This window comes from Cavia porcellus, unplaced genomic scaffold (assembly GCF_034190915.1).
Source record: "Cavia porcellus strain 051 isolate PalLab524CR breed Dunkin Hartley unplaced genomic scaffold, mCavPor4.1 scaffold_14, whole genome shotgun sequence".
Taxonomy (NCBI): Eukaryota; Metazoa; Chordata; class Mammalia; order Rodentia; family Caviidae; genus Cavia; species Cavia porcellus.
In genome coordinates this window covers 18,902,852-18,929,388 of record NW_026947497.1, presented here as the reverse complement: position 1 = coordinate 18,929,388, position 26,537 = coordinate 18,902,852, and the positions used below count along the sequence as shown (strand labels likewise).

Here is a 26,537-nt window from a genome sequence, read left to right as displayed (position 1 = left end):
TGTTCTGGGGATTTGGGAATCTACATCTGGTGACATCCTACGGGCTAGCAAATTCTCCAGGTGACATGGGGTGTCATATGACAAAAAGGAGAGAATGCATGTTTATGTGTCCTCTGATCTCTCCCTTCTTATTGAACTGTTATTTAATCCTGGGGGCTCATTCTGATGACTATGATCAGATTTTCTACCTTCTTCTTTTCCTCCTCCTCCTTCTTCTTGCTTTTAAATTTAATTTAATGTTTTTATTTTTTGTCTTTTTGAGACAGATTCTCACTATCCAGTTCAGGCTGGCCTTGGGCTCACTTTGTATCCCAGGCTGGTCTTAAATTCACAACCAGTTTTCTGCCTCAGCTTACCAGGTGCTGGGATTGCAAGAGTGCACCACCGTGCCTGGCTCAAGCTTTTACCTTCTTAATACCTGACAATGGACAGTAAATTCCAAGTCAGATTCAGAGAGGACAAACCACAGCACCTAGATTTTAGAAATTACCACTTTCCCTCAATGTAATTATGGAAACAATGCTTTGTCTTCTTTTTCTCCTTTCCTGGACTTTCCCATTGAAATCTAACAGTATTGTCAAAATATGTTCTTTTGAATAGATTTTCTTACAGGTATTGCTAATTTAAGTCAGTGAGTTTAAAATTAGGAGTTGCAGCCTATTAATCAGTTAGAAAATCTTTTGTGAGTCAGCATCAGCAGTTTTTAAAAATTGAAATACATTAGAATAGCCCCCCCCCACACACACACAAAGGCTCATATGTAGATGTCTTTGGTCCCCAGCTTGGTGCTCTTGGGAGCTGTTGGAAATTTTAAGAAGTGGGTCTTACTAGGAGTCTTAGGTCACTGGGGGAAAGCTTTTGAAGACAATAATGAAACCCTCCCTTTTTCTTCTTCCTCTTTACTGACCATCAGGTGAGTGCTTTGCTTTGCCATGTATTCTCACCTGTGAGGTGCTACCTCACCAGGGCTTCAGAAGCAGCAGGGACAGAATGGACTAGAACCTCTAACACTCTGAGCTAAGAAAAGCCCTTTCTAAGTTGGTTGGCTTAGCTGTTTAATATAGTGGTGAAGATCTGAATTACAAGTTCACAGATATTCTACTCATTGTTAAACCATTGCTTGCAGGGAAATTACACTACAGCAAATACAACTTGCTATAAGCAGACTAAACCGTTAAACTCACCCCAGTTCAGTAGCACTGTGGTCATGAACCACAGCCACACTATGGCCATACATTCCCTTCACCAACTCACAAAACTGGACCCTTACTAAATGAGAGGAATTGATTCTGTTTTACAAGCATCACGACTAACTGAAAAATGGATTGCTCATGGTTAGTTGCTAATAAGTTTTCGTCCATCTTGGAATGTCTTTGTGTAGGTGAGACATGACAAATACAAATTGTCTAGATTCGGTTATTTAAAAAGATGTAAGTGGCAGCTGAGTGGAAGAATGGCTGTCATCTAATACATGATTTGTCTAAAGCCTCATAGCATTCTGACTATTTTTATTACTTCACTAAACACAGAGCTCAGTTCCTGGGGAAAAATGACACATATACCCACTTTGTAGACTATATTTTAATTTTTGTACTGTGTCCAGTGTAAAAATTGCTAACTTATAATGTTGGTAACCCACTTCTAATAGAAATTTAAGAAAAATAGTCCCCAATAACTTTTAAAAAGTGGTGTTAAGAAAAATAATACGGCAAAAAATCAGAGTCACCTGAAGGATGTAAAATGAAATATGGAGAAGAAAATGGTAATAATCATAAAATCTAATGCTCAGACAGAGAATAGGGTCATAGCTAATTTGGAAAGTAATAGTTTCAAAGAGATCACACTGGTGTTTGTGAACAAGTGAAACATTTAAAACACAACTTTTGGAAAGGCTGCTTTCTATAATAATTGTAGAAAATCTTAATCTGGGGGACTGTTTTTAATAGTGTTTTAGAAACTGACTCAAGCAGACTAGCTCCACTTACTGGATATAATGGACCTTGGGCAAGTTACTTTATTCTTCATTTCTTTCTACTGGTGGAGATCATCCCATCTATGTTTTAGTGCTGCTATGGGTATTTTATGAATTATGCCACTAATGATCATTAGAACAATAACCAGCACATGGTAAATGCTCAGTAAGTGTTACTAGAGTGGAAGTTAGTCTTTTAGTGTAGAGCATCATCATCAGTGTGGCTCCACTATGACTCAGAAAACTTCTACCAAGTGTGAGGCACAAACCAGGTCAAATGAGGAGAGAGAGATCAGAGATTGGAGAAAATTTATGATGCTGAAAAACTCATGAAGTAAAAAGAGATCAGGAAAGAGATGAAAGAAGTGTCATCTGCCAAACACAAACTTTCATTCCCACTATGGTACTTGGTTAAGGAATAGAGATGATTCAGATATACAGAGAGAAACGTTGAAATTATTTTTAGTCATTTATTTGCATGTTATTAGGTATTCACTGACATGGCTTGAATTAGTTTGTACTAGCTCGTAAAGCTTCCTGACTACATGTTTATGAATATCTTATTGATGGTTTGCACTGACCATGGTAGGAGTACTTTAACCAGAGAAATAGGCAAGCACCTCACTTGTAGGCCTTTTGGTTGCTTCTTTCTTATTTGCAGAACTGTGGCTGACACCTACCAGCACGCCACTGTAGGTATAGGTATTTCTTATAATGTAGGCAACAAGCAATGCCTACCACTGTACCTTTAGTGAGTAGGGTTTTTTTTTGTCACCTCTCTTGGAATTCCCAGTGCACATATTCACTTTAATCTAGCACTTTACCTATTAAAGTACTTTGAAACAATTATCCTTGTCTTTAGAAATTGATTATCTTATTTTTCTGTTTGCTTTCAAACAGTTCCTTAGAATACCATTGTGCAATGATATCTGTGTGGGATATTGTTTAATGTCTGCTTTCCTTCCAGAAAGAAAAGCAGAGAGTGTATATTATTTGTACAGTCTGAATTCAAACAGCCTAAAAAGCAAATAAAAAAAAAGTATGGATGAATCAGAAGACAGAATATACTGTACAATAAGAAATCAATGTGACAAGGAATATCATTCTCCTCAAAGCCTGGTAAACCCCTCAATTGAAAGGATTCTTAGGAAGGTAAACCTTGTGGTGAGCGCCACCTCTCAATTAGCATTGTAGGTCTCAAATATCTACGTGGTAGAATCACCTTAAGCTCATCTTAAAAATCAGAGCCTTTCGGCATAAGATCTAGACATCAGTTTCTTTTGAAACTCTTCAAAACATAGCTAAATTCATGAGCCAGCGCTTTTATGGGACCTGTGGGTGTGTCTTGGAATTCCAAGTACACACATTTCTCTGTTGTCTGGAAGGGAGTCTGAGCATCCACCTAAAATTACTACTGGTGATATAACTGTAGGTCACTATTTCTGTCAGCAAATATGGACTTGGCTGAAGTCTTGGCACCGCTTTTTAAAAAAGTTCATTTTCTATTTTATCGTTGTGTGTTTGTCAGCTTTCTTTCTCTTTTCCTTCTTCCTTTCTACCCATTTCTTCATGCTCTTAGGAATTCATATTCTTAATAATTATTTAATATTATCATTTGGGCAATAATTTTTCTTGTTTTATAATAATTATCCCTATACACACGTTTTTATTTCTCTACTTCTGTTAAGACAGCTACAATTATGTGTTTGATGTGTATACTTAAATGTATTTATGTCCTTGTTATATGTTGTACAGTTGTGCATTATGTTGTTCAATGCTATTTTAACATCTGTCTATGTTACTTTGCTTATTCAGTGCTTTGATAATTTATTTATTTAGGGTCCATCTTTGTATGCAGTATAAGGTAGAAATCCTAGCTTTTTTTTCTCTATTGTGTAGAGTTTGTATCTATTACCTCGTCAGTAAACAACTCATCATTTCTCTGAGGATCCAGGCTGCTAATTTAATTGCATATTCCTCCAACTTACTTACAACAACTGCTTAATGTCATTCTAGTACTTATTGAAAAATCTTTTAGCATATATATATATAGTATAGGAAGTCTCTAAATCCTCTGGCCTTTACTTTTATTCAAAGTTGATTTTGCTATACTGTGGAATTTTGTTTTCCCGTATGCATTTAAAAGAAACTCTCAAAGAGGAAAAGTAATTAGAATAAGAGAAAAAAGGAAAGAAGGAAGAGAAAAGGAAAAACACATAAATTTGTGTGTGTGTGTGTGTGTGTGTGTGTGTGTGTATGAGCTAAACAGACTATACTAATAATTCTATTAGTTATTGGAAAAGAATAGTTAATACTTATATCTTTAGATCAATTCTACATGTCTATATCTGTTAATCTAAGCAACCCTTTTGAAGGTAATATACAATATTATAACCATTGTCAAACTCCTATCATCTTGTTTTGTAAACCTATACTGTTACTGTATATGGTTTCTTGTTTGTTTGTCTGTATTGCTTTTTAATTTTTCTTTTTTGTGTCTTTTCCATCTTAAATTAAAAAATAGAAATAAATTTTTAAACATTTAAATAAACTTGGCAGGATTTTGATTGATATTACACTAAATGTGTGTACTATTTTGGAGATACTTTATTTTGCAATATAAGTAACTGCAATGTTAAGTCGTGTTAATTTTATTTAAGACAGAATAATCATCCCTCAAAGATGTCCAGTTATCAGTCTTCCAACCTGTGACTGTATTACATCACATAGCAAAAGAGATTTTTCAATGTTATTGAGATACATTAAGGGGGAGATTGTACCAGATTATACAAGGAGGCCCAATGTAATTACAGAATTCCTTTTAAGAAGAAGTAGAAATGTCAGAAACAGATAAGGAGATAAAAATTTACTTCAGAAATCAGGGTGACAAAGGCCATGAACCAAGGAATGTGGATGACACCTAGCAGCTAGAAAAGACAATAAAATGGATTCTGTCCTAGGACATCCAGAAAATATGCAGCTCCAATCAAGCTTCTGAGCGCCACATCTAAACAGGGTGGGGCGAACCTCAATGGCAGAGCACTTGACTAGCATATACAAGGCCCTGGGTAGTTTCCTAGCACTGAAAAACAAAAACCACTGCTGAACTCCATAGCTGAAAAATATAAACTTGCATCAGTTTAGGTCACTAATATCATGGTACTTTATGACAGCAACAATAGGAAACTAATATAATCACTCCACGCATAAGTATAGAGTAACTTTCCATGTATTTAGGTCTTTTTTATATTATTTTTTGCTAGCAGAAACTTGATATAACTAGGAATTCCTGGGGTATGTTCTTCAGTGATATCAGGACCCCTTCAGTCCTAAGGATTGAATTTGATTAATTTAGGTCAATGCTTTAAATTTAATTTTCCTTGTCAATGATGATTCTAAGAACAAACACATAATACATCCTGGTCATGTGGTCTGAGGTTTTCCTTAGATTTATGAAGGATTTAGGAAAAGTATATATTTCCTTTCCCCTATTTACATTTCAGTGTTATTTGAGATTTAATATTCAATGTTTGAATCTAAGGGTTGCTTAGATTAACAGATATAAACATGTAAAATTTAGTGTTATTTGAGATTCAAAGATTCAAGATATTTGTAATAGTGACCATCTAAGAAAAAGCAGGACCACACTGAAGTAGCATAATGAAAAGTGCTGAGAGCTATTATAATATCATTCTACTGTGGAACGTATCACTTTCTTATTGCCCTGCATCTTAAATTCATTTGCACCTTATCGTTTGTCTTAATTACTCTTCGTGTTGTTGAAATAAAATACCCAAAAATCCAAAGTTCAAGAAGGCAAGTTTTTTTTTAAATTTTATTTAAAAGGAAAAAGAGAAAAACACAAAACAAAACAAAGTGGTGTAAGGGTACACGTAATACAGAACTACAAAAAAAAAAAAAAAAACAGTAAGAAATCACCTGTTAATAGATTACATATTATCATCTTAGAAATAGTTGCTCAAATCACAGTATCAAAGAATGAGAGAATAAAGTCAAATATGGCAAAACAAAGCTGTCAGTCAAAACCAAGGATAGACATAGCACATGATGTAAAACAGAGTACAAGGTTATCAACAATGGTTATCAACGATGTCTCTTGTTTCCTTAAAAAGAATTGCCTATCTCATTAGATATTATAAAGTTGAACAAAACAGTAGAGAACAAGACCAATAAAACTTAGGCTTTGTAAACATTACAGGACTTCCAAAGGAGACAATAGTCAAACCAGAATGGGCATCTTAGTGAATCTTATTGAAGAAGGCAAGTTTTAGTTGACTCACAGTTTGTAGAGGTTTCAGTCCATAATTGGCTGGTTCCAAGGCAAGGTAACATCACAGAGAAATATTTCATGGTGGGCAGAAAGTAGCAAAGCAACAAGGAGTGACCACAGTGCTTTCTGTTCCTTATATCTTATCCAGCTACTTAGGGCGGGTAGCACTCACATCTTTAATCCTAGTGCCCTTGATCGTAGCATCATGAATCAATCCCATCATCAGACGCGCTAGATCCAGTCACCTCTAAAAAACTCCATCTATGACCACCTGAGGCTTTGGATGGAAGAACATCTAGACACAAACTATACTACTGTATAAGCCAGTTGAATTGAGTTTTCTACATCTTATATTCCAAAATATCCTAATTATTATATATAAAAATAAATACAGAGAAAATACTAGGAAGTATTTCAGGAGCAAGAGAGAGTTATGTTAATCACTTTAGTATAACATTTGTTATATTTCCTGCACACACTTTTAGCATAGTGGAAACTTTTACTCTATGTATATATGTGTAAATCTGTCCATCACCTCTTTGGTGTTTTATTTTAGGTAGCTTTTTTGCTTCATGTTTAACAACTCTTTCTAAACGATATAATGATTTCTATTACATTGGTATACTTCATTAACCATTTTGCTATTTTTAACATTAGGTATGCTAATTTAGAGTCATTATATGCTTAATAAATAGCTAAGTAGGTAAATTACATATAGTTAACAATTTTTTAAGTATTTCTGAAGAAGATCACATCATATCACATTTCGTTGTCTGATGACCAGATTCAAGAAATTCTTTATAACATTTGCTCTTATCTTTTCCATTGCGTTCTCATGATATAAAACAAAAAATAAAATAAACTCTTTGCAAAATTACTTCACAATGTGACACTTAACATTTTCAACATAATAAAAGCTATTATTCTTGATTTCTGAAGTATTGTCCTAACATTTAACCTGGACCCATTTTATTCTGTTATTTGAAAAGTCTGATATTTATTATTCATGGGTAGTAGGAAAGCAATTATTCTTTCTTAAATATCATTTGTAGCTATTAGAACAATGAAAATGAGAAGAAAGAAATGGAATAGGCATAACTTTACTTTGGTGAACTTGTTTTTTTCCACAAATACACACAGAATTCTTATAAAGTAAATGAAGGAGACACTTTGAAGAGAACAACAGAATTAGCTCCACAAGATAAGAATCTCAAAGTCTGAAATCTGGGAAGGCTTATTATTCCTAAACCCAAGTTTTTCATAGGACAACTGAAAGTTATCAGATACATTATGAAAATTTTCAGAATAAAAGAGAATAAGATAAACACATACATGAAGGCTGAAAGGAATTATCTATTTGTAGAACAGGTTTTCTATTTTATATATTTTTATATATAGAGATATAACCTGAACAAAGTCTCTTTATTTGCTATTTTCCTGAAGTGATTTCTGTAAATAACAATAAATAAGCAACATGCAATCCTTTTGCAAAATAAGTGTTTGGCTTATACGTATATAAAAGGTTACATGCCCAAATACATTACACACTCTACACAGAATGATGTATATTGAAATTCTCAATCTGCCTTCTAAATACAATTGATGGAACAACAAAAATGTAAGTAATTGCTTTGAAAAGCATGCCTTGTGTTCATGAAAGGATGTGTGTGCCACGTGTTGATAACACTAAAGGAAGAAAAGCATCACACTACTTTTGCTCAGTGTGAGCTACACTTTGCAATTGTTCCTCTTCAAATAAATCTGGCCTTGAGAAGAGACTGGAAAAGAGGTTAAACTATTTTAAATGTCACGCTGAGAAAGCAGGCACTGAATTCATTCAGAATATCGATGCAAAAAAAGCTAGTCATTGTGATAAGCACTGTACTTAATATTGCTTGCTGAAATAACTTGTGGGTTACACAAATACAACGATAAATATCCTTGAACTTGGTAGGACTAGGGCTGCCTAGTATTTTTCGAATACTTAGGCAGATAATTCCATAGCTTTAAATTTGAGGAGAGTAAATTCAATTTTATAGCTTTTCATTTTAAAACAACTGTGTCCTCTGAACATCATCCACTGAGAGGTGCCTGCAACAATATGAAAATAATAAGAATTTCTGAATTTCATAGTTTGTCTAAAATTTCCTCTTTGTCCAACTCGCCCATGAGCAATTTTCATCACTCTTGAACATGACTACCTTTTTACTCTCCCTCTTCAACTTCCTTCAAATTGTCAGTCTGTTCTTTTCCTCATGTGTAATATTTTCACAGGGAATTGGCTTATTTTTATTGGCAAATGTGTTTTTCTTCTTTTTAATCTTTTTTGGTACTAGAAGTCAAATTCAGGACCTTGCACTTTCCAGGAAGGTGGTACACCACTGACCTATAGCCTTGGTGGCAACCTGTGTATTAATTGCTGTGTGCCAGTTGTGGGTCCTTGTTAGAAATGTAGTATTTATGGTGCACCATGAAAGTAGCATGTTGCTGATACAGAGCTGCTACATATAAACATTTAAATAGTTTTATAATCATGCTAACATTCAAATAGTTTTATGATCATGGAGTGATATTTTAAATACTTTTTATATTAAGTGATGGTTCTCCTGTGTCAATTACTTTTAAGCAAATCTCTTGGAAATGTAATGTAGATTTTTAGTAGAAAGCAATAGGCTATCAGTCCATATTTTCAGACTGTCTCATTTTCAGAAACGCATTATGGATACAAAGTAGAGTTGTCTGGATTTAAAAGTGTACTGATTTTGTAAACCTAAAGCAAGTTTCTCTGCAAAAAAACATTTTAAGAGCAATAACAAGCTCTTGAAAATAAAAATATGATTGCTGAAATTATATCAAAGTTAAAAACATTAGAAGACAAAACTAGAATTATTCATGTATGAAGAGAAAATTTATAAAATAAAAAAATCTATGTATAAAAGAAATAAAAATAGGAAGATCAATTTAGCAATTCTAATACTAATTGGTAAGAGTTCTGTAGGAAAGCAAAGACAGAAAGAAATAAAAGGCGTACAGAACTAAGAAGAAATAGTAAAACAATACCACATACTTCAACACACCTTCAGAGTATCTCAGAATTCCAATCACACAGAGATTGCCTGAAGTTTCTAAATACTAACCAGTGCAATATTTTGGATCTTAAGTGTCCCCCTCAAAGGCTCACATATTGAAGGCTACATGTCAATCATGATGCTATTGAGAGATGATAGAAACTTTAGGAGGTGGGATCTGGTTGGATTAAGAAGGCCACTGGGGACATGCCCTAATGGTGCATTGGGACCTTTGCCCTTTCATCTCTTCCTCTTTATCATCTTCTTCCTCTTCTCCTCTTTCTTCTTCTTTCTTCTCCTCCCCTTTCCCTCCCCTCCCCTTCCTCCTCCCCCTCTGCTTCCTCCCATTCCCTTCCCCTCCCCTTCTTTTTCCCCTCCTTCTTCTTTCTCCTCCTCCTCTTGTTGTTATTGTTGTTGTTCTTCTTCTTCCTCTTCCCTTCCTTTTGCTTCCTGCTGCTATCAAGTGAGTGACTTTGCACTACTGTGCACTTCCCATCGTGATTTACTGCCTCACAAGCCCAAAGCAATAAGCCAAGCAGCTGTGGACAGAAACCTCTGAAACCACAAGGCCAAACAACTACTTTCTCATATTAGATTGATTTCTAGGTATTTTGTCACAGAGACATGAAACTGATTAAAACAACCAGGATGTTTATAAAGGAACAAAAGTCAGCCTGGTGATACTGACTTATTAGCACAAACAGCAGATGATGAAAGTCAGCAGAGCAAGGTCTTCACATTCCCAAAGAAGATGATACTGACTTCAAATAAAAATTACAGCTATTTTCAGAACTTAAATACTTTATGAGTTGCAAAAAATAACTCAAAAAGGATTTATGCAAAGAAATAATCCATGAAATTAAAGAAGTCTGAGAAGAAATTCTTTGAAAATGACTTTAAAGATGGCAGCAGTCAATAAAAACAACACAAAAATAAAATACAAACAGAAGTCATCAACACTGAATGTCAATGACCTGGAAGAAAATCTGAAAGAACAAATACTAGAATTGATCCCCAGCTGTATTATGTTATGTTTAAAGTTGAATTGCGGTAGTAAAAATGACAACAATGATGAAAGTAATAAGTGTAATTAACCATCATGAGTGCATGTTTTCATAGTTCAGGAAGTGCCCTGATACTGTACATTTATTATCTCATTTCATTCTCCAGAAATCTCATAGGAAAGTATCAGTATCCTCATTTGTGTTTTCTAGGTATGGAAATCTGAGGAAAAATGAAATAAGGTTCTATCATTCAGATATGATTTGACTAAAACAACCAGGATCCTCTCCTCCTCCTCCTCCTTGTCCTCCTCCTCCTTCTCCTCCTCTTCCTCCTCCTCATTTCTCTTCTTCTCTTCCTTTTGATTCCTACTGCTATCAAGTGGTACTAGTCTCACAGAACCAGCTTTCACAGGAGCAAGTGGTAATAAATTGAACGATAGTAGCTCCTGCCTCACCTCTGATGTCCTCTTCAGCATGTGACCTGCCCCCGTGTGCATGCCCACCATTGTGCCATCATCATATTTTGGTGCCCCCATGAGGTCCTAACCAGAGACTGAACAGATGGGTCCACCCAATTTTTGGCTGCCAGCCTCCAAAGCTGAGCCAATAAACTTTTCTTTGTAAAATACCCATCACTGGATATTTTGTTATAACTTAAAATGGACTAGAAGATAACTTAGTAACTTAGACCACACAGTTAACAAATAGTAGGTCTCTACTCCAGAGCCTCAGCCCACAACCCTTACCTTAATACATTGTACCATGGCACAGAAGGTATACATTTTTCATTCTAACTAGAAAAACATGGAATCCAAAACTAGAGAAAAAAGTTACAAAAAACATTTGAAATTAATTTACTTAGTTAGCAGAAGCTAATTGGCTTCAAAGAATGTACCATGAAGACTTTGGGTGCTCAGTAGGATCATTATGAAGTTGGAGGAATGGACTCACAGAACAGGCAGGGACTGACCGAGTGTGCTCAGAGACTGACAGCAATGGTCTGTTGCCACTCGATTTGTTTGCACACAATCATACCCCTTAGACCTCCTTTCCATTTACATTATACTCTTTTGCCTTGTGAGAGGACTTCTATTCTCACCTTGTCTTCCTTTTTAGAGGTTCTTAATTGGACCTGCTCCTAGTGAGGAGAGTTAATGTTATAGAAGGAAGTAACAGGGCCATTAGGAAAAGTGCAGGTGGCTAATCAAAATATGAGACATATCTGCTCCAGCAGGCTTCAAGAAATACAATACTGACATAAAGCTGTGTAATCCCATAAGGAAAAATAGGGAAGAGCATTCCAATAAAACAATGATCTAAATGAAGAATTTAGGATTATCCCAGTTTAAAAGTGCTATTTGTGAAAAGAAATGTCACATTCTTAAAAGACAGATTAGGCCGATATTATTTACAGTGGGGAAGATGAAGTGTAGAAGAGGCTCATCAAAGCGATAGCAGAGATAACCAGAAAAAGGAACTGAATAAGAAAGGGAAGGACGATAATAAGAGCTGAATGCAGGGTAAAGAAAGAGCATTGTTTAATGTCTATTTTGCTTGGGTCTTGTAAATGTTGGAAAAATGTTCCTTCAACCAAAAAGACAAAGATGGTTAGAATGAAAATAAAGAGATATATAGAAGAGATTTATTTTGAAGGACTGGCTCACATGATTTTGCAAGATATGGCATCCCACAGTCTGCTATCTACAAGCCAAAAGTTCAGAAAAGCTGTGATGTGGCTCTAGCTTAACCCCAAAGGCCTGAGAATTAGAAACACTGATGTCCAAGAACAAGAAAAGACCCATGCTGCTGTTTAACCAGACATCTAAAGTCCTCCCATTCTCCCATTCTCCTCCTGACTTTCTATTTGTGCACCCAACAGATTAGATGATGATATCCACGCTGGGGAGGGCAAGTCTCTTTTACTGACTCTACTGATACAAATGCTAATGTACCAGAAACACAACCACCGACAAAACCAGTGTTTCTTGGCCGTTTAGATATTCCTTAGCTCAGTCAAACTGACATAGAGTTAACCATTGCAGTACCACTTGAGCAATGACTTCAGTGAACTCTGTGAGAAGTTATGTTAGATGAGTTGAAAATTTCTGCTTTTGATGCACACTTGGACCCCATGGCCTCTGAGGTCTCTTCTAAGTCTATACATCCTGAGTTTTTACTTTTCTGATAGTTGGAAATCATTTGGAAGCAGTAAGCAAGATGAATTCAAGAGCAGAGATGCCTAGATCAGGTTCTCTGAAATTCCAATGGCGCATAGAGGTATAAAGTTTTAAACTTGGAATAAAAGGAGAACAAAAATAAAAGAAAGTCTAAGAATCATGTTTGAGAACTGTTCCTTTGTTTTGATATGACAGAGAATCAAAGGAAAGAAAACATCAAAGATTACTCTCTAGTTTTTAGGTGCCAGGAAACTAATTCACAATGACTTTGCTTTTCCCTAAGTGATGATCACACTGTTCTGATGTTTTTCATATCTATTGTCACTAGCTAAATACCGATTGGTTCTCCTATTTTTTTATTATACATAGTGAAACAACACTTGGAAATTTAGAATGCAGTCATAAAATGAAAGCATAAGCCAATGCAAACTTCCTTAATTATTTTGCCTCAATAATGTTAGCATAGTCATGAAGCTTTCGAGCAAAGGCTCAGAACTAACAAACTTTGATAATTACAAAGAGACAGACAAAACTTTATTCTTTGTGATATATCACTTGTCTTATCTCCTTGCCACAGGTGCCTTCATTTGCAAGATGGTGCCTTTTGTCCAGTCTGCTGCTATTGTCACAGAAATTCTCACTATGACCTGCATTGCTGTGGAAAGGCACCAGGGCCTTGTGCATCCCTTTAAGATGAAGTGGCAGTACACCAACCAAAGAGCTTTTACAATGCTAGGTGAGCCACCGGGTGTCCCACGGGCAGTGGTAATGTGGGACAAAAAGAATCATATCTTCTAAATGAGTAGCTTTTTGCTTAAATTGTAAGCATGAAGGTGCAATTTGAGGGTTTCATTCCTTTATTTGTATTACTCATCTTCCTCTCTCCATGAGGCCTACCCCAACACTGTCATTTTGGATGTGCTTCTCTAAATTAAGTCCTACATTTTGAAACATCACATTCATCTAATCTATCATGACTCATCAGGGGCAATGCCATGTTAACATTCAATAGATTAGGAGCTCGTCATCCTTAGGTAAGAAGATTGTAAGCTAACAAGGGTAGACTTTGATTGGAGGCAGGAAGTGTGTTTTTAAAAAGTGGAGAACAGTGTCAGGGCTTTAGCTCAGCAATACAAGCACCTGCTTCACGAGTGGGACGTCATTAGTTCAATCCCCAGCAACCCCCCTCAAAAAAAATTCCAAAATGTGACTGGGGACTGAGGAAATGAGTACATAACTGTTGTGCAAAATCACAGCATGCATGAGAATGCAGAGCAGTCCTGAAGGTCCCTGCAGAGACACCTTGCACCCACTTTGTAATTTTTCTTCAGTCATTCTTGGATCCTAAACCCACTATAACTGTTAAGGTTTCAGCAAGTTATGAAGGACACATACCTTGTGATTTATTATAAATTTGAAAGAATATTCTGAAGCATAACACAGTAAAATGGAAGAATCTTTTTACTTAGTAATTATATTCGAACCCCTAAAAATTAATGTGCTTCTCAGTGGTTTAAATTTAATATTAATTAAGTAATCACAAACATAGTAAACAACTACTATAGTAATCAAAGGCATTAATTTTTACTAATATATCATGTGAAAGAAATGAGCAAACATTTATTGCTGCTATAAAAATTTATGTTTTGTAGGACTGTCGGATTACAGAAAGAACTCAAAACTTTGCAATCCTGAAATTTTAAATAGCTTTAAATGAACAGATAAGCCATAGGGGAAATATTCATGAGTTTTAATTAGCCATCTTCAAATTTATGTTATGTCTCCCCTAGAATAAACCAAAGATCTTTAGGTTTTTAAATATTGACGACTTTCCAGATCAACATTAGGGAACCTGTCTTTCTTCATTAGAGGATTGGAATGTGAAGACCTTGGATGAAAGTAAAGGCAACGGTATAAATTATGAATTTGTTTAGCTCATAGGTGATAGAACACTATTAAAGAGTTTTTAACATTTAGCACTTCTTTGAGAAGTGCTATTGCAAGAACATTTCAAGGGTGATAAAAGAAATCAAGAGTTTGTGAGATCATTGTCTGCCCTTGGACAGAAGAAACTGGGTGCACTAGATATAGGGAATTTGGATGGTCAGAGATTCAAGCATGCATGCATTTTTACTGAGCTAATGCATATTCTGATGTTTTTCACATTTTGCAGGTGTGGTCTGGCTGGTGGCAGTCATCGTAGGCTCACCCATGTGGCATGTGCAACGACTTGAGGTAGATCTGGAGTTGAGGCTGATAATCATGTTATTGAAAGATTTCCCCACTCCTCTTAATTATAGTCATTTTTTTTCTTTAAAGAGCATAATGGTTAATTTGTGTGATCTCAGTTACCTTACTAGAAGTCTTTCAGATCAAATAAAACAATTTATTTTTAGGTTGCTTTTCTTCTGTTTTATGTAGCTCTTTTTGGCACTATATATATATTTGGGGGGGGGTACCAGGAATCAAACTCATGACCTCCTGTTTGCCAAGTAGGCACTTACACAGCTGAGCTAAATCCCCAGCTGACACTACATTGTTAAAACTTTAAAGTAAAACCTTTTTAAAAATCTAAAGTCACTTCCTCTATTTTTCTGCAACCTGAGCATGATTTTCCTGTATCCTCCAGTGTCTTGTGACAAGTCAGAGTTCAATGATTATTTTGATTTTTCTGTTCAGGCTACATAAACAGTTCAATTGGTTCTCCCCCTAAGTCCTCTCATGCAGGCCTGTAGTATTCACTAACAAATTTTATTTTGAATTGAAGACACATCAGGGGATCATTTTAAGCTCTCTACCTTTGTTAGGACCAGTAAAGGAAACTGTTGGTGCAAGACTTCCCAGCCCGTCCTCTGCCATGTTTTGCAGTCTAACATGGACAGTAGTCTTTAAAGATAGTAGAGGGTGCTTGCCTAGTCCCCTGTACAATTTATGCAATGGTGTATCCCTTTGTACTTTTAAAACTTGAGATAAGGCAAATGAGAAACTTTACTGAGCATGTCATATCTATTGGCATGGCTGTAAAATAACCCTAAGGTAGTACTATGTTTAAAAAGTAGCATGGTATTTTTATGTAACTGCCATATTCAATGAATTGAACTCTATGTAGGAACAGAATTCAACTTTTTCTATTCCTTGCTGCCCATAAAAATGACATCTAAGAACTACTTAGTCTTTATGATGAAAGATCATGGATGAAACCTTGAGCAGCCCCTATAATGCCTCCAGTCATTCCAGTAATTAAAAAGTCACAAGAGCTGTTTTGGTTCTGTTATAAAATGTCCAGTGTAGTACACATCACATAAATTTGTGTCCTTGATCAATTCATACCTTTCCATTAGTTTGAATTGATTTCAAGTCTAAAATGCAAAAGGGGAGTTAGAGTCAGTTTTTTCATTTCTTTGCCCCTTGGTTCTCATTCTCCCCCTGACCCAATCCATTCAATTGACTGCCTTCTTCTTCCTTCTGGAGCTCATGAGAATCAGGAGAGGAAGGGGCAACTGTCTTCTGGAATTGGTGCTGTCTGGGTAAGACTGGACCTTGAATGGTTCTTAACTTGCTAGGTTTCAGGATCACTCCAATGAGGCTTCAAGTTACGCCATTCTCCTGTCAATGCCTGGGAAGACCTTTCAGCTACTGCACATGACTCTTACCACCAGCCCTTTTCTGCAAACACTGCCTCCTCTCCAGAAGAAAACTCACTGACAGTCTCTAAAAAACGACTTGATCTAGTTCCCAACTATGGGGTCTATTTCCTTCCACAGAAAATAAGTAGATCCATCCATTTTCAAAATAAAATTATTTTACCATTCACTCTCAATATATTTTAAACACATATCAGTTTGTAGAGAACACATCGTATCAATCTAATTGACAAAACTACCCGCACTGCCAGATGAAAATTTGCTTTCTGTCAGGAAAAAAAAAAAACTGATTTTATGTTTTAAAAATAAAATATGTGCATTCATATGCAGTCCACGACCACCCTCTCACTCCTAAATTCTATTAATGAGACTCTGAGTGAGCATGCAGGGAGCCTGAAATTCCCACCACCATAGTACAAAGTACCACATTTCTCAGGATTTCTCATGAGTTGTCTTTTTGCTGTACTATCTGGGATGCTTCTCAGAGTGACGTATTTAATCATTTTAAGGAACTGGAAGAAAGAAGTTGGTTAAATTAAAATTGTCATCACCTCTAACCTTCCTGGTATAAAAATGTGAATTCACAATAGTCCAACACTTGTCAAAAATCATTTTTTTTTCTAGTGGCAGGGTTTGCTTTTAATTAAAATATTTTTAAGAGAGGGAAAAGTCAAAGGCCCCACCATGGACTTGTGGTGTCTGGGTCAAGGTTTCTTCTCTGACATCTCTTTGGTGTTCCATGCTACAGTTTGGACTGTGTGAGAGATAATACCTTTATAATTTCAGAAATGCCTCATTGTGAAAAGGGAAGTGGGAAGGTAGACTCAGCATGAAATCACAGTTTCAGGCAACATCTTAAGCAGCGGAAGTGTAGTGAAGGGCATGCTTAGAAATCGAGGATCAGAAATTGGTTGCCATAAACACATCTATCAGAAAGCCTTTGCTTGTCCCTTGGGCTATGAAAACTGGCTACTGGCTCCAACATTGAGTTTAAGGTTACCTATCAACCCATAGCCTTGCAGGATTACTAGCCCTTGTAGGATCTGTTTACATGGAGTCACAGTGAATTTTACATTTGCAACCTACTTGCAAAGATTTTGAACTTGAACTTTTTTTTTAATAAGTACTATCACATCTGTTTGTATTTATTATAACATGTAGACCTGAACTTGATTTTTCTTACCTTTTCAACTGCTGTGGAAGGTTGGTGACAAAAATTTCTGGGAAGATAGGCAAAAATTTATTCAAGATCCAAGTATTCATCTGGAAAATTCCAGAGTGACTAAAAGAATATTACTCTTAATAAATTACGTTATTTTTGTAACTATTAAAAATGTGACTTTCGAATATGCTTTAAATGTTTAGTTTGTTCTTAAATATGCATTTTTACCAATTTCTGGTATTGTTAATGTTTTAGAATTTATAAGATGACTCCAACAGAAATAGTATAAATAAATAAAATTTCAATATTTTTAGATTGACAATAATTTGAATCTAATTTCTTATTTATGTCAGAATTTAAAAGCCATCAGGATGCCTGTTTAAAGTTTTCAAGACATCTGATATTATAATGTGAAATAGTACTAAAAATACGGCTTTTGGTACTTTCTTCTGGGAAGATGTCTGATGACTTTACAAATCTATTAATACATTTAATTAATATTGAACTAGCTGGCATTAATACAAAATAGTTTTCAATGTATACTTTAGTAATTGCTCTTTCAGCTCATTAAAAATGTATATGCAATGAAAATAAAAATTGATAAAGATAAAAACGAAAGCAAACAGGCTGTGGACCTCAATTCTATTTAGAATCAAAAAATACAAACTCTTAAGAACTTACACATTCAAGTGGAAAAACTGTACTTTCCAACAAAATAATGTGTAATAAAAAATGATTGTTTTCTAAAATATGTACCTGTGGTAAATTTGAAAGGGCTTAAAAATGCTGCATATTTTAATAATACTGGTGTGCTTTCTGTTTTTTTGTTTGTCTATTTTGTTTTTATGCTGTTGGCTCTCTTAACTGAATTATCCTTATTGTAAAGATCAAGTATGACTTCCTATATGAAAAAGAACACATCTGTTGCTTGGAAGAGTGGACCAGTCCTGTGCACCAGAAAATCTACACCACCTTCATTCTTGTCATCATCTTTCTCCTGCCTCTTATGGTGATGCTTGCCCTGTACAGTAAAATTGGTTATGAACTTTGGATCAAGAAAAGAGTGGAAGATGGTTCAGTGCTTCGAACTATCCACAGAAAAGAAATGTCCAAAATAGCCAGGTCTGTTTAATGAAATGTTGACGTCTGTTTTAAATACTTTTAAAGGTGTGCTGGAAAAGGCAATTGCTAGAGACACCAGAACTTCTAGGTAATTTAGTCAAAGCATCACTTGTAATTCAAATTTAAAGCGTGTACTGAATTTAAATCCTCAAGGTTTTACCCGGTTTTACGTGTGACAGAAAGAAAGAACAAGACTGTAAGTTCTTAAATCCAAGTAATCAGGCTACAGATGGAAACTCACTTGGAATTTAGAACGTGGCTACGTTTTTATCTGTATGCAAATATGACAGGAGGGCAAGAAGAGTTGTGGGGTGGTTTCAGGACTGGGTCATCACTGTCTGCTCACGGTCACTTGCCAGCCATGGGAAGTAGACCGACATTCGTGTTCCCCGGGTGCGTTGTCCCTGTTTGTGTGAGGCCCCAGTCAACATCCACCATCACTTCCTTCCACTCATAGGAGATGCTAAAACACTTATGGAAACCTTTTGAAGCCAGAGTATGTCAATCATTTTAAACTGTTATAACATTTCATTTTTAGCAATAGCTGTGCTGTTTTTATCCATGAAGTGCAATTTTAGAACAAAATTTATTGCAATAGTATTTTGGTTCATATGATTTGTTTTTATAGTCTATATAGAATGATCATTAAACCAAAACTAAGCAATACCCTATGTGGATAAGTCTAGGAATTTGATAGAATTTTTTTTTATTAATTCTTCAAGTGTGTAGTGACCTCTAGTGCCCAATTTCTATAAAAAAAAAGTCCTTCCTTTCTATGTGCAAGGGCTAAGGACCACTTAGTATCTAGCACTTACTGCTGAACTAACTTTCCTGAGTCCTCAAAAAAAAAAAAAAAAGGCCTACCAGGTGGACACAGAAGATTATGAGTGTGAGTTTTCATAGATTTAAGGCACCTTGCAAATATGTACGTTTCACAAATGTAAGTCTACTTTATAGGAGTAGTGAAGAAAATTACTTTCAATCAATCAACCATATTAATTAGGTATAATAAAAGGACTGCATTTTAATTCTATGCCTAGAACCTTTCTTATTTCATAAATATTGATATCTACCATCACAGACATGAGTGTGTTTCAATATATAGTGAATAAAATGTAGTCACTGGAGTGGAGTGCCTACATTCAAATCCAGTGTATACCTCTCATTGGTCAGCTGGCTTTGCCAATTATTTATCCTTTTCTGTGTGTCAATTTTTTTATCTGTCCAGTAGCTTGTTGGGAAAATTAGTAACATAAACTAATTCAGGTCAAGCATACCACAGAGTGCCAGACCATGGTGAGCACATGCCACAGGGATGTTTATGATATGGGGAATGTAAACATGAAGCTAATATCAATGCAAAAAGTTGGTTATAAACCCATAAGCTCTTGTGAGATTCACTAACCTTTGAAAAATTATGGTTGAGTGGATGAAGTTCAAGGTTTGTCTCATAGCTTTGTTATGAATATGACACATTTGCCAAGGGAAAGTTAACCAAGATAGTGTTTTCTTGTGCATTCAGGAAGAAGAAGCGAGCTTTCATCATGATGGTGACAGTAGTGTCTCTCTTTGCTGTGTGCTGGGCCCCTTTCCACGTTGTTCACATGATGATTGAATATAGTGAGTGCTTGTCATTGTCAGTAGATAGATTTGCTAGTTTGTGTCCTACCAGAATGGTCAATGAATCTTTGAAATGTATTGCTATTCTCTTGGATAATCAAATATAAAATACTGCATGTGCTTACTTCATGATTTCAATATTACTGGATCAATATGGTATGTCATTGGGCAGGACTATGACTAAGCCTTTAGTTATTACAAAAGATAAAGGAAAGTTTTGAGTCTCATATCTTATATTACCCTTTCCCTACACCCTAAGGTATTTAACTTGGGGAAAGGGCAATATCATATGAGTTTTTTCTGTTTACAACTTGACTGATACCTTATGAAATTAGCAATGCTTAGGATTTCAATCAGACCTTTAGTGGACTTTTTCTGATAACATAGGACTATGTGATTCTCAGATGACTATAACTGTAATTCAAGGTAATATTTGAAGGGTAATACTGTTCCTGATTTACATGAAACTTACAGTCATCCACTTAAAATACTTTGAGTCTTCAAGCTGAAGTGCACTGGACAATAGCCTATACATGAAGGACTAAGTTGTGTAAACATGCAGACTCATCACAGAGGTTATTTTTCAGGTATCAAATGATTTTGAGAATTTTTAGTAGCTTTAACTACTTGCATGAGTTCAAGTTTTTGATAAAGACAGACAATAAACAGAAGTTTTATTTTTATGCTTAATAAAACAAATATTCTAAAGTATTACTTTGTTTCAGGTAATTTTGAAAAGGAATATGATGAAGTCACAATCAAGATGATTTTTGCTATAGTGCAAATAATTGGATTTTCCAACTCCATCTGTAATCCCATTGTCTATGCATTTATGAATGAAAACTTCAAGAAAAACTTTTTGTCTGCAGTTTGCTATTGCATAGTGAAAGACACCTTGTCACCAGCAAGGAGGCATGGAAACTTGGGAATTACAATGATGCAGAAGAAAGGAAAGTTATCTCAGAGAGAGAACCCAGTCGAGGAGACGAAAGGAGAAGCATTCAGTGATGGCAACATTGAAGTCAAATTGTGTGAACAGCCAGAGGAGAAAAAAAATCTCAAGCGACATCTTACCCTCTTTAGTTCTGAACTTTCTGAAAATTCAGCTGTAGGCATCGGCCATGAATTGTAACAATGTCGTCTTAATTAGTATGATTTATATTATAATCTGAATGATTTTGAGCAAAGGGAAGACCTAGTTTTAAAATGACTACAAGAAGGAAACATGTTTTTCCAATTTAAAATGACATTATACATGATAATATAATTTTGAGAAATTCTTAAACTACCCTAAAAGTTATAAAAATGGAACTTTAAAGATTTTGTTCTTAGCTAGCAGTTTTTCTCTGTGTGGCGAATATAATGTGTTCTTCTATGTGTTGCTAAATTGGATAAAAGACATATTTAAAGTATATCTTCTTTCTTGACTATTAAGTAAACAGCTGAACACTGTGGTTTAATTTACGGTGCACTGTTGACATGAAGTGATGCAATCTTTTACAAATGAAATCTGTGCCATAATTGTGAAACAGAAGAACATGGAGAAGCAGCCAAATGATGATGAATTAGACTTAGAAGTAGATGCTACATTAGAGCTTCCTCTAGCCCTACAAGTTCCCATTTCTGTGATGACTTCCAAGTTACTTAACCATTTGTCTGTGAACTCTTCACTTATTCCCTAGCAAAGTGGAGATGCTATGTTTTTTATTTCACAAGCCACAGTGAGAGCACAGTGAGACATGAGCAGAAATGCACTCCACGCTCTAAAGCATCCTCCAGTTCTGCAGTGCTTTGCTGGCTCCTCCTGCTGCAGACCGTCCTCTTTCCACTCCTGTTCCATTCTGAGACTGGCTTCCCAACCCTAGCCCTGCCCACCTTTCCTCTCATACCCATTTTCTCTAGTTAAAAGGAGTGGATTTCTCTAGTCAAAAGGAGAATTTAGGGAGCTTCATCTCTTGATGGATTGTAATACAATTAAATCAATCTAACAATCTATATTTTTAAATTCCTTATTTTCACTAGTAGGATTCAGTATTTTATTTATGTAAATACAATTTTTATGTAGTAAGTAGATAGAGTAATCAATACCAATCCATAACGCTTTCCTGGGCTCAAGGCTGATCCCCGAGAACTGGGTCAGGAGAAAAAGTAGAAATCTCTAGCCATATTCCGTCAACTCTTATTTTACTCTCTCTTCAGTCTGTTGACTCCCAAATGTCATGGATGCAGGGGCCACCATCACAGCCCTGCATCCCTTCCACTTCAACATCTGAAATTTCCAAAGTCCAGTCACAGCCTTAGAGCCAAAATATATTTTCTGCCTCCAGTTTTGTGGCAGTTATTGTCCCAGTTACATAACAGAAAGCAAAATAAGCCCATGGGCTCTAGGATATTTTATGATTTAAGCTTTAAGATTGGAAACAAAAGATCTCAGGTGGTGGGAACTCTCAAGTTACAGACCTTTAATTTTATGCCATTGAAACATGCAAAAAAAGACAAAACTGAAAAGTGTGTGATGTTTTCTTTTAAAAAGTGTCACTAAGACACAGAAAAATAAACACAGTGAAGAGAATGGGACTGCTTATTTATTTGGTTTTTATGGATGAGGAACACTTGGGTAACTTATGTAAACTGCCTATCTGTGATTTCTGATGGCCCTAGAGCAAAACATTGATGACTATTAAACATTAAACCATCAAAAATGAGTCAGACTCACTGATTTTGAGTCTCCTTTTGTAATTAGTAAATATTCATGTCTTTCTAGATTTGATTTTTATATTCTTGAAATATGGGAGTAAAAATCAGGCAGATGAACAGTTATTTAATGTTTAATTATTAAAGTTATAGACATTTGATTATTGCAGTTGATCTGAAAATACTTAGATATTGGGTAATTAAATTTACCATAAAACTTCTTGATAAAATGTAAAAGATTTTTTAAAAATTTGCCCATATTTGTTTTAATACTATTTTAAGAAACAGAAGTACAGAACTGTGTGTGTGTATGTTCTCTAACCATACAATATCTCTACTCTCTTAATAAAAAGTTTAAATGACAAATGTTCTCCAGTCTGTTACTGGACATTTCCTACTATCAGCCAAAGAAGTTCTGAGTCTAGATATTTCTATAACACAACTTGTGAGTCCATAGATTGTTCATTTGCACTGATGAGGCAAAACACCTGACATCCAAAATTAAAGGAAGGAAAGTTTATGTAGCTCACAGTTTGTAGAGGCTTCAGTCCAGTTAGCCCCAGGTGGGGTGGTGTCATACCCCATGGAGGGCATAAGTAGCAAAGGAACAGGGTGATCATAGTTCTTTCCATCCTTTGTATCTTATCCAGGCTACTTAGGGATTCAAATCCGCAACCGAGTGCCCTTGATCCTAGCACTGAACCATGAATTAATTCAAATGTCACACTCTAGACCCCATCTATCACTGGAAGAAATGACCACATAATGCTTTGAGGGGAGAGGACACCTAAATAGAAGCCGTAACACCTTGGATTTTCAAAAGGAGTCCTAATTACATCCGTCAGTCTCTTCTCCATGACTTAATAGTCCCTTCAATCTTTTAATTTCTGTGTCTTTCACTCAATAATCATCTTTCTCCCCTGTTTTCTCTACTGAAGCCTGTTACTCATTTTACCTGTCTAGTTTTTCTTTATCTGGTTCTTGAAATGAGACTTCAAAAAATTTCTTTGGACCCAGGAACTAGCATTCCATTTCCCAACATTTGAAAATATCTATGGAAAATAGAAAAAGGTCTGTTTCTAAGCCTTTTATTTCATTATGGTTCACCAGGCAAATAGAGCTCTTCATCTTTTCTCCGCTCCACTAATGGTCATTTCCCTTCTCTTACAAGACAGTAGCATTACACAAGCTAGTTTGTTTAAGATTAATTACCAGTTTACAAAACAAAAACCTAGCTGTGCAGCCTAACTATATTACTTGAAGAATTATTATAAATTACAATGATCAAGAGAATGGTAATATCCTAAGGGTAAATGTTTAGCTAAACACAAAGAACAGAGTTATCAAATATTAGAAAGATATCAGGTAGCATATATACAGAGATATGTATTCAATTTATTTTATCCAATTTGGCAAAGTAATTCAATGGTGGCAAGGACAAACTTTCAAACAAATATTATGGAATAATTGGACACCCAAGTATCAAAAATAGAGTATTAACCCATATGCTATATATAAAAATTAATTCATAACACCTCATAGATTTAAACTAAATAGAACTGAATCTATAAAACACAGAACAAAAACCTGGCTCTAGATTAAAACCTGTTTCTAAAGATTAAAACATGGAATAAAATCTGATTCTTAGCAAGGAAAGCAATAAAATCCTATTCTGTTAAGCAAAGCTTTCATAGGGTACTAAAACTATAAGATTGATAAGCCTTACTTCATAAAAATTAATAAATTCTGCTATTTGAAAGACACTTAGAAAAATAAAATGAAGGTAATAGTTTGTGAGAAAATATGGGTAAAACATAACGTAAAGAACACACACCTATTACTTTTATGAAATCTTACATATGTGGCAATTTATTTGAACAACTTAGCTAAGATGCACAATTTAGCTAATTTTCAATAAGTGCAAACAGCTGCCCATATGTAGCCATAAAACATATGTGTAATGAAATGACAATATGCTACTATGGCAGACTCACCAGAATAGTTAAAAAGTGTTGCCAAGAATGTTGAGCAACTGGAATTTTCTGCATGCTGGTGGAAGTAACATGAGGCAGCTAACTGAGAAGTTACTGGTGAAGGAATGGCACCCTTATTGTGCAACCCAGGAAGTCTATTCCTGCCTAGTTTTCCAAGAGGAATTGAAATATATATTCATACAAACATCTGGGTATAAATGTTCACAGCAGCTTACTTCATAGTAACAAAAAACTGTGAATAACTCAAGTTAATGTTGACTGGCATATAGACCAGTTGTGAAATATTTAAGCAACTGAATGTTATAATGAAACAAAAAAAGGAATTAGCTATTGAGGCAAAGTATTCAACAAGTTTAAATTTCAAAAGTATAATGTCAAGTGAAAGAAGCAAGTCAAAAAAGACTATATACTCTGGGATTCGACTTTCATGAAATTCCAGAGGAAAACAAAATTACACATAGAAAACAAGCAGGGAGAGGAGGAGCTGGGCGGATCCGGAGTCCCTGCAGAAGCCCGTTCCTTTGTCTGAAGGACTGAATACTTCTGCAAGCAGGGAGGCATCGCAGCTTCCTGAGGCACCTCAGCCTGTGGTGAGTGCCCAGCACAGTCTGCCCAAATCTCAGACTGTTCCGGACCCCCCAGGCTTCTGGGTGCAGTGAAGTGGAGCACTGGGTTAGAGGCCACTACAGCTGCCTCCCCATCCCCCCCCCCCCCCCCCGCTACACTTGGAAGTCTGCTGAGCTCCTGACAGATGGGCGGGCCTACACTAACCCCCGAGCCCAGCCGCGCCTAGCCATCTGCCTGCAGAGGAGGAGCTGGGCGGATCTGGAGTGCCTGCAGAAGTCCCTTCCGTTGCCTAGAGGACTGTGGATATCTCTGCAAGCAGGGAGGGATCACAGGCTCCTGAGGCACTGTGGCCTGTGGAGAGCACCCTAACCCGGCTGCAATTGAAGAGCTGTGGATCTTCCAAGGGGCAGGTGGGCGCACAGTGTCCCTGAGGCCCAGCTTGTCTGGAACTGCGGAGTTCTGAGCAGGCAGAGGAGGGACACTGGTTCTGCAGGCCCAATGGCTTGGGGTAGTGCGGTGTCAGAGGCTCAGTAGCTCCAAGCATAGAAGGGGATTTTCAACAGATCCTGAGGAAGCTTTCAAATAACACTTGAAACACAGAAATATACAAAATGACAAAACGAAAGACCAAATTACAACCTCAAACCTCCAGCCCATCTCAGGAAACCCTAGGAGCAATGTATATAGAAGAAAATATATCCCATCCACCTCATATATCGGACATAATAGCTACTGAAGTTGACAAACAACTCCAGGAAGCTTTAAAGAAATTCAAACTCGAAATAATCTCCCAGATAAAAGAAGAAATGATAAAAGAAATGAAAGAGATTCTAAATATATCTAAAGAAAACACAGATAAAAAATTGGAGGAACTAAACAAAAAGATAGAATCCCTAGACGAGCAATATAAGAAACAAACAGAATACATAATGCAGATGCACAGAGATATACAGGAAATAAAAAACTCCACTGAAAGTTGTAAAAACCGCCTTAATGAAAGTGAAGATAGAATTTCAGACCTTGAAGACATGATTGCAGCTAGTGAACAGGAAAGGAAAGATCTTTTGAAAATAACAAGGAATCAGGAAACAACAATTCAACAACTGCAAGACGATGCAAAGAAGAATAACATAAGAATGATAGGGATTAATGAAAGAGAGGGAGACAACATAAAGGATGTCAAGCGGATATTTAGAGAAGTAATAGCTGAAAATTTCCCAAG

General features: G+C 35.9%; 1 protein-coding gene across 1 annotated transcript in view; it reads left to right on the top strand.

Annotated features, from left to right (window-relative positions):
- The window catches only part of Qrfpr (pyroglutamylated RFamide peptide receptor), a 37,592-nt gene extending 14,653 nt beyond the window's left edge, over positions 1-22,939 (top strand). Inside the window, exons 2-6 of the mRNA XM_003477000.5 lie at positions 13,090-13,248; positions 14,686-14,747; positions 18,205-18,440; positions 19,963-20,060; positions 20,786-22,939. Of these exons, the coding sequence (XP_003477048.2) occupies positions 13,090-13,248; positions 14,686-14,747; positions 18,205-18,440; positions 19,963-20,060; positions 20,786-21,192 (962 nt within the window). The 3' untranslated portion in view covers positions 21,193-22,939. The remainder of the gene's footprint in view (positions 1-13,089; positions 13,249-14,685; positions 14,748-18,204; positions 18,441-19,962; positions 20,061-20,785) is intronic.
- The last annotated feature ends 3,598 nt before the right edge of the window (positions 22,940-26,537 follow it).